We start from the raw sequence: 9,180 nt of genomic DNA, 5'->3' as shown, positions 1-9,180 counted from the left end.
TGTCAAAAAGCATAAACACACAAATCAGGGACAGTGATTTGCCCGAGACAGGGAGGAGATAAGAACTGTCTCTAATAAACAGGGATAACTGAAGCATTTGTCATATTCCTCCAGGACTTGAATTTTTAAGGGATATATGCCAAGAACACATCATCTAAAATTGGCAGAAGTGACACATCAGTGAGAGCTAGAAACTTTATTTTCCCCACCCAGCAAAAGAAATAGACACAAGCTGATTAGTCTGACCAAATATAGCCCTGGGGGAGAAGTCTGTCATTCATCCGCTTGTGGTAAACTTCCTTGCTATTTAAAAATACAGATATATGAAAAATTCAACTTCCTCTTTCCTGTACTTTGGCGACCAGTGGGGAGGTGATGCAGAGAAATAATAGCAGGACAGAAATGACTATATGGGATTATTTATGGCTGAGTCCAGCATTGCAATACCACTTTTGCGCAGTGACGTGAACTCACTGCATTTGCAAGCTGACCTTGTGTTTCTCTTGGAAGCAGACGGGAAGAAAGAAATTCAAAATTAAAATGACACCGTCATCACAAATATGGTATCCTGCTTGTTTCCTTTTTAGATAGATAGATAGATAGATAGATAGATAGATAGATAGATAAGAGAAGTGTATTGGGGTCAGACCTGAGGAAGCTTTATATGTAGAGCTGCACTCCATGTTATTGGACTACAACTCCCATCAGTCCAAGCTACTTTGGCTAAAGGCCAAGGATAATAGGAGTTGTCATCCAAAAAAAAAACTTCAGAAGAACATCACACTGGCTATTCCTGACCTAAATAGCAATATATTTGTATAGGTTTGTTGTGGGTCAAGTCTGATTTATCCATGAAACCCTTAAAGACTTGTGGTTCTGTGTCCAGTTTCTTTGTAAGATAATTGCTTTAGCTGGCCAGCTAAGTAGCATAATTTACATGTCCAAAGAAGTTGCCCTGTTGCCTTAAGGGAAAAATTGGAGCAACCCTCTTCCATCCCTCACCTAATTGGAAGTGACTATACCTTGTAAGGTAGAAGAAAAATAGCCAGAGTATCACCAGAGATTGGTGAGTTAATTGTGTTCAAGGTCCTTGCATTAATTTACAAGGTTCTTGACAACTTTGGCGAAGGATCCCTCAGGGACCACTTGATCCCTCATTCCAGGGGAGTCACTGGGAGTTGTTCCCCCGTGGCTCAGATGTACCCACCAGGTGCAAGCATTCGATATTATGGGCCCAGTTTTATGGCACTCTCTTCCAGATGTGATGAGTCAGCCCCACCTACTGAATTCTTTTTTTTATTCCAGCATGCATTTTAACTGAAGTCTGGTTTTATAATTTTAACTCTTCGTTGCATTGCATCAGATTGTAATTAAGCGGCATATAAACTGTCAAAGGAAATAAGGAATCAATTAATATTTCCAAAGAGCCCTGTTGACATCTTTTATACCAGCTACTAGAAATCACAACGGCGGGGACGGCGGAGCGCTCTTGCCAGCTCGCTGGCTTTCCCAAAGGCATCCCATGAGAACAGGGGTGCTGGATTAGATGGGGCTCTGGCTTGATCCAGCGACAAGAGGGCATTCTGCTAACTTGCTGCAAAACATCATGCTTAAGAAAAAACCACCATCAGCAGCGGCAAAGCGGGAGAGCAAAGAGTTAAAACCACAGAGCGACCGCGGCATTCCCAGCTTTCTGCCAGCCAGGCTGGTGGTTCCTGAAGATGTTGGAGATCGCTGGAGGAAAAGAGAAGGGGAGCTCTAATAAAGGGTGCACCTTCCTCCGTGGCTGCTCCTCCCTCCAGCTGGGCTTTGCTGGCTGGTGGATGCTTTAAGCCACCTGGGGAGGCGGCTTGTGCTAGGAGCCATCCGGAGGGGGAGGCGGGGATGGTGATGTCAGGGGCACAAATACCCTGAGTTCGGTAAGTTGGCCGGGCGTGATGAGGACTGATGTGTGCTATATATATGTATATGATCATAGCGTTGGGAGCCCGACGATCATCTAGTCCAGTCCTCTCTGCGATGCAGAAATATGCAGCTGGCGCATACGGGGATCGAACCTGCAACCTTGGCGTTCTCAGCAACACGCTCCGACCAGCTGAGAGAGAGAGAGGCGGGCAGAAAGGAGATGAACGGCGCAGGGAAACGGCAGTGGAATGCAGTGGGTGGGAGAGAAGATATAATGGGTGTTCTATAGTATAATTCTTAGGAATGAATTGTAGCTTCACTTGCGGATATTTAATTATACATTGCATGCCGAAAAAGAAAGATAAACAGAAGGGAGGACCAAAAGGAGAAAATGCACATCTCACTGCAGGATTCAACATAGTAATTCTCCCCCAGTAGTTGCAATGGCAAAGTCCGCTAAACATTTATAAAGAAACCCTCATTTATTTACAGCACAGTGCTAAGCAAGTTTGGTCAGAATTGAGTCCTGAATTCAAGGTGAGTTACTCCCAGAAAAGTGGGGTTAATATTGCAGCATTAAGGTACTACAAGGGGTTGAACCTTTGATCTTAATTTTATTTACTTACAGCTTTATTAGTATTAGTTTATTTTATTTATTTTATTCATTAAATTTATATATTCTCTTACAATAGTGCCAGCTGCTTGCTGCCTGCCTGCCTGCCTGCTATTGTCCTCCAGCCTCATTTTATTCCAGTACAGTACTGGATAAGCAGCTGCAATATCTCTCTAGTTTTGTTGTACATTCTGATTCCTTCCTACAGGTGTTTAAAACTACTAAGGGTATAATATAGTGTTCTTGAGTGCTCAAAGTCCTTTGTGTACAATGATCTCAGTAACCCTTACAACCACCGTGTAATATAGGTCGATATTATTCCCCTCATATTGTAGCTTGGGACAGGGTGGGACTGGGACTGAGAATGAGAAATAGCAAGCAGTGTAAAGGTAGCCTTTTTAATAATGTGCTTTAACTTCTGTAGTGGGCTGACCATCATGGTGGTTGTGTGAATTATATGACCTTGCTGTTCCCATTTTGCAGATAAGGGCCTTATTAAATACGGAGAAGTCAACATTTGGATCCATCTTCAGAATCTACTTTATCAGTGATTCCTTTGGCCCAGTCCTCTGTTTTGCGTGCCCTTACATAATGCTTATTCCTTCCCTCTCTTTGTTCTTTCCCTGTGTTGAATTATAGACTGTAACCTTCTCAGGACAGGGACCTGTTTTCTTGTACTGTGTAAAGTTCTATGCACACTAATGGCACTATGCAAATAAATAATAAAAAAAACATGCATGAGGGAATCAACCTTTTTATAATAAATTGAGTGGAGCATACACAGACACACACACACGTACACACATACAAATAGCATTTTACAATAAAAGCTCAGTTAGGAGTTGAAATTACACTAGAGCCATTTTTTACCATGTTTATATTGTGCTTTTCTCATTTTTACATTTAACTTTTATAAAATTAACTCAGATTAACGTTTTTGTATTGTCGTGTAGTTCAGGCATTTTAGTGCTCTCCCATCATTGCTTTTTGTTGTTGTTGTTGTGGGGAGGGGTGCCCGAAAAATAAAAGGTTGAAAGCAAATGGGAAGAAAACAGCATATTTCACCCTACCTCATCCATTAGAAATGCCGCTAATTTAAATACAAAAGGCACACACAGGAAACCAGTAGAAAGGATTTTGTGGGGGGACCAATAGTAAGAACAGTAAGAACCAAGGTACATTATATAAGATAGAGGATACCAAGGAAAAGAAAAATAGAGAGGGGAAAAGAGAAGGGGTGGGGAGAAGAAAGAAAGAAAGAAAGAAAGAAAGAAAGAAAGAAAGAAAGAAAGAAAGAAAGAAAAGGGTGGAGAAAAGTGAGAGAGAGAGAGAGAGAGAGAGAAATTGTATATGTAGTGCAGAGGAAAGGTATTTGAAAATGGGTTGTGTGTGTGTGTGTGTTATCGCCAACCCTTTCATTCCAATGACTTATAAAAAGGACCCATCATTTTAAGAACTTGATCTCTGGTTGGTTTCTGACTTCTCGAGTAAGACATTTTAATGCATTTTACCACTTCTCATAATTTCTCTGGCCAGTCTTTGCATTGGGGGTGGGGGTCACTTCATCTTCCAGCATTTAGCTAGGCAAATTCTGGCTTGTGTTTCTTAAAATGAATACTGCACTATACATACCTATTTCCTTGAATGTCTGAGCATTGTTTTGGTCTGGACCCCCAGCCACCTGCCCCATTTTCACTTTCTTCCCCGCACAGAACACATTGTATTATTTAACAGTGTTTGCTCTTCTTTTTGGAAAGCCCAATAAAAAACTAATAATAATAATTAAAAAATTCCAAGAATTCTGAATTTTATCCCTCTGAGCAAAATACAGTAGGTTAGCTTTCTATATGTATGTGTGTGCTTTGAAATTCATGGTTGCTGCTAACATATCTAAAATAAAGGTATCTTCTAATGAAAATGAGTTACTAAGTATAAATACCATTAAAGAAATTGTGGAAAGAAGTACAATATTAGCTTCCCAAATTGCAAACCAGGGGTCAAAGCATTTGACATAGATGGGTAATAAACTCCCTTTTAGGCCCCTAAACTCATTGGGTTTGGCCAAACCTACCTTACCTGCACCATTTGTAGCCTCTTCTATATCAAAAAGTTCTCAGGGCAGCTGAGTTAACCCAAAAAAGTTAAAAGACAACAATAGTAAAATTAATAGAATACAATGTGAAGCAGAATTTAAATTCCACATTAAGCTCAGAAACAAAAAGGGGAGTGTCAAAAATGAAAACAGCAAGATTTAAAAGCCCTAGGAAATTAAGGTTGGTGCCAAGGAAGCCTCTCTGTGGAGGGCATTCCACAGCTGGTGTGCCACCACTGAAAAGACCCTTCGATTCATTTGACATCTCTCCCCTGCTGGGGACACTGCTGAAGATCCTCCAGCTTTGATCTCAGGGTCCAGGTAGGTACGTTAGGAGAGGCGACCCTTCAGGTACCCCCGTTCCATGCTATGAAGGGCCTTAAAACAGCATTTTGAATCTGTCCCAGAAACAGACTGTGAGCCAATGCATATGCCAAAATAACATGTATGGTGTAAGATGTTTTTAACACTCAGCCCCAGCGAGCAATCTTGCTGCCATGTTCCTTACCAGCCGGAGTTTCTGGATAGTTTTCAAAGGCAGTCCCCTCCACCTCACAACATGTTGTAATAACCCAGATGCGAGATTACATGGGCATGGATCACCAGGGCAAGGCTTTCTCTGCCTTGGTATAGTTATAGCTGTCCCAGCTCCTGCCAACCTAGCAGTTCGAAAGCATACCAGTGCAAGTAGATAAATAGGTACCGCTGTGGCGGGAAGCTAAATGGCGTTTCCATGCACTCATGGCTTCTGTCACGGTGTCCCGTTGCACCAGAAGTGGTTTAGTCATGCTGGCCAGATGACCCAGAATGCTGTCTGTGGACAAACACCAGCTCTCTCAGCCTGAAAGCGAGATGAGTGCCACATCCCATAGTTGCCTCTGACTGGACTTAACCGTCGAGGGGTCCTTTACCTATAGCTGGGGTACAAACCTAGGCTGGGAAGAGGCACTCTGAGTTAATGACTAAGATTGCTCCACAAGTACCTCTGAACTACCAAACTGACCCTTGAGGGAGAGTGCAACCTCCTGCAGAACAGGTTGAACACAGAGGAACCACGTATTAACAGTACCAACAACATTTTGTCTGGATTGAGCCTTGTTTTTTGGCCCTCATCCAATCCATTTCCACGTCAAGCCACTGATTTAACAACACACCTCACCTGGGTTTTGATGAAAAACATAACTAGAACCCAGAGTTACCTGCAAATCCCCCAATGACCTCACACAGTTAAATAGCATGTTTTGAAGATAAAGAGGAGGGGATAACCCAATTTATGGAGGTTAACCTGACCTTTTAAAAGGGACTGTTTGCTCCTGTAAGATCATTTAGAATTAGATCATCTGAGGAAATTCTATTCATGGTACCACACTACAGAATGTCATAGGGAAGTGACCCCAAACCAGGCATTTTCTATTGTTGCCCCTCTTCTATTAAAGTCCCTTCCCTCTGCCATACATTGCTTCAAATATCTTCTAAAGGCATATATTTTCACCAAGACCTTCCCTGACCAATAAGATTGGGGCCTGTTTTTATCTGTTTGAATTCCTGTTTTTATATGCTTCGATTTGCTTTTACATTCCATTTTGCTGGTTTTATGTTGTATTTTGTTTTAAAGATATTGTTCTGCTGCTTTTAAATTGTACACTACATAGAGATTTTTAAAATATTAAGCAGGTTTTCAACATAATGGCAAGGAAATAGAAAAGACTCCTAAATGATTCTTGACAGAGCTTGTGCGATCCATAACCCCATTTCTGTGGTTTTTTTTCAGTCTCAGTCCAGGATCTCATGTCCTCCAGGCTCCTAGAATGGAGCAGGAAGAGGATCTGATTACCCAGAGTTCAAGGGATCTACCTGAGGCTCCTAGAGGACACATAGCAAGCGGTGGGCCTGGGATGGGGGGACTTGCGGGCGAGCCGGCCCCTTACAAGTGCTCCGTTTGCCGAAAGAGATTCAACAAGACATCCAACCTGGTCCAGCACGAGAAGATCCACACGGGCGAGAAGCCCTACAAATGCTCGCAGTGTGGGAAAAGGTTCACCCGGAGCAACAACATGGCCGAGCACGAGAGGATCCACACAGGAGAGAAGCCTTTCAAATGTCCCGAGTGCGGGAAGACCTTCAACCGCAGCTCCATTCTCCTCAGGCACCGGAGGATCCATACGGGAGACAAGCCCTACAAGTGCCCCCGATGCGGGAAGAGTTTTGACGAGAGCGCCCGGCTCCGGGTGCACCAAAGGACTCACCTGACGGAGGTGGCCTACCTCATCGACAGCAACGGGGAGGCCACGGCCATCGACACGAGCGGCGTGGCCCACAGCTGCTCCGACTGCGGCAAGACCTTCAGCCTCTACTCCAACCTGACGAAGCACCAGAGGATTCACACGGGCGAGAAGCCGTACCGATGCGCCCAGTGCGGGGTCCACTTCAGCGAGGCCTCCAACCTGATCCGCCACCAGAGGTACCACGCACGAGACAAGCCCTTCCAGTGCCCCATGTGCCAGAAGAGCTTCGGCCAGAGCTCGCACCTCATCCAGCACCAGCGCATCCACACGGGCGAGCGGCCCCACAAGTGCCCTGACTGCGGAAAGAGCTTCATCGAGAACTCAACGCTGAGGAAACACCAGCGGATCCACACCGGGGAGAGGCCCCACCGGTGCGTGGAGTGCGGCAAGAGCTTCAGCCTCAGCTCCCACCTGGTGACGCACCAGAGGAGCCACACTGGGGAGCGGCCTTACAAATGCGAGGAGTGCGGGAAGGGCTTTGCCGACACATCCTCCCTCATCATCCACCGGCGGAGCCACACTGGGGAGAAGCCCTACAAGTGCGACGTGTGCGGCAAGGCCTTTGTGCTGAGCTCCGTCTACCTGAACCACCGCCGGACTCACACTGGGGAGAAGCCTTTTGGCTGCCCCGACTGCGGCCGCGCCTTCCGCCAGTGGTCGCAGCTAGTCATTCACCGGAGGCTCCACACGGGCGAGCGGCCCTACAAATGCCCCTATTGCAACAAGGGGTTCTGCGACAGCTCCACCCTGACGAAGCACAAAAGGACCCACACGGGAGAGAAGCCAAACACGTGTGCCGAGTGCGGGGTGAGCTTCGGCTCGAAGGCGCAGCTGGTGGAGCATCAGGCGCTGCACGGGGGAGAGGCGTCCGCTCTGGCTATCCTGTAGCCCACAGCTGGCCATTGAGAACCTTGCCTTGGAGGTCCAGATGCCGTTGGACTCTTCTTCCCATCATCCCCGGTAGCTGTGGCCAGTGGTGAGGGATGATGGGATTTGTAGTCTATCAACATCTGGATGCGCCATTCTTGCCTTTATTTTTGAGGTGTGTATGGGATAGCTCTACTGGCTGTTTGCTCATCTCTGTATTCATTCTTGACCCTTTGCCTTCCAGTGCCAGTGAGCATGGCAACCTTCGCCCCGTCGCTTAGTGTGAGGTGCGTTGGTTGCTGGGCATGCAAACAGGTATGAGATGAAGGTGGACATTGGAGTGGTGACTGGTAATGTCACACAGGCATTGATGCCTGCCAGAAGCAGGGGAAAGCAGAGGTGTTCCCCTCATTGGTTTCCACAGATGGGCACATAGGTGGGGACTCCTTTCACAAACAGGTTATTATCCTCCCCTCACTCTTTACTTTCAAATGATGCTCCTATGTGCACCAGCAAAACAGTGCACAGACTCACAAAGTATGGAATGTTGAGAGATGCACACTTGAGATTTTTATTTTTTTTAAAAGGGAGTAGAAAACCTGTCCTCTGTTTTTTCTCTGTGTAGAATTTTGAGAGTATAAGAACAGAAATTTCTCTAGCATAGCACTGTTATTAAGGGTTAAGAATTACCACAGCTGCTATTTTTTTCCTGCATTCCACTTGGTGATACAAAATATATTTTTTTCTCCTTGTGAAAGGAATATCCCACCATCCATGGATTTCACGGAAGAGACCCAATGTGCCAATTCAGTGTGTGTCCATAAAAGTTTTTTTAATTGTCTTTTTACATTTTTTAAAAAAATGTCTTTGAAAGGACCCCAAAGCCAATAGCACTGCTTCCTCGGGTATAAGGAGCAGCATGGGAACTTTTGGCCCTGTTTAAATCACCCAAAGCTTGCTCTGTTGTCACACAAAATATACCGTATTTTTTGCACCATAACACTCACTTTTTTTCCTCCTAGAAAGTAAGGGGAAATGTCTGTGCGTGTTATGGAGGGAATGCCTACGGGTGGCGGGGGGGGGGATCTGCTGCAGTCGTGAGCAGAGGATCCATGGTTTCCCTTCCTTCCCTCCTCCGTAGCTCGCTTTGAAACAGCAAAGCGGGAGAAGAGCCGCTGAGTGGGGAGGAGAGAGGGGCAGAGAGCCTGCTTCTTTAAAGGAGCAAAGCGGGAGAGGAGAGGAGCCGCTTACACGAGTGTAAGCGGCTCCTGTTTGGTTGGTTCCTTTAGAGCAAGCAGGCTCTCTGTCCCTCTCTCCTCTCCACTCAGCTCGCTACATAGCAGCAAAGTTTTTCAGCTCGCTAAGCTGGGGATGAGCGGGGAGGAGGGAGAAAAGCAGAGCCTGCTTGCTTTAAAGGA

The 9,180-nt window shown here is 45.5% G+C and overlaps 1 protein-coding gene across 6 annotated transcripts; it reads left to right on the top strand.

Annotated features, from left to right (window-relative positions):
• Window positions 1–1,255: 1,255 nt before the first annotated feature.
• On the top strand, window positions 1,256–8,341 carry LOC308572597 (uncharacterized protein). 6 transcript variants are annotated; one of them, XR_014001822.1, is made up of 3 exons: window positions 1,256–1,919; window positions 2,398–2,442; window positions 3,002–3,757. XR_014001822.1 is itself a non-coding variant. In XM_081168797.1 (3 exons), exon 3 carries the CDS (start codon window positions 6,419–6,421, stop codon window positions 7,781–7,783), a length of 1,365 nt encoding a protein of 454 aa, XP_081024923.1. In that variant the 5' UTR covers window positions 1,467–1,919; window positions 2,398–2,442; window positions 6,382–6,418; the 3' UTR covers window positions 7,784–8,341. The 6 variants fall into 6 exon arrangements, 3 of the variants coding, with proteins under 3 accessions (XP_081024923.1, XP_081024921.1, XP_081024922.1); XR_014001823.1 differs by having other exon boundaries at window positions 2,398–2,446; window positions 3,007–3,757; XM_081168797.1 differs by lacking the exon at window positions 3,002–3,757 and adding an exon at window positions 6,382–8,341 and having other exon boundaries at window positions 1,467–1,919.
• The last annotated feature ends 839 nt before the right edge of the window (window positions 8,342–9,180 follow it).

The sequence above is a fragment of the Podarcis bocagei genome (assembly GCF_964188305.1).
Source record: "Podarcis bocagei genome assembly, chromosome: 13".
Classification (NCBI taxonomy): domain Eukaryota; kingdom Metazoa; phylum Chordata; class Lepidosauria; order Squamata; family Lacertidae; genus Podarcis; species Podarcis bocagei.
The sequence above is the reverse complement of the archived record's forward strand: the minus strand, read 5'-3'. Positions and strand labels throughout refer to the sequence as shown.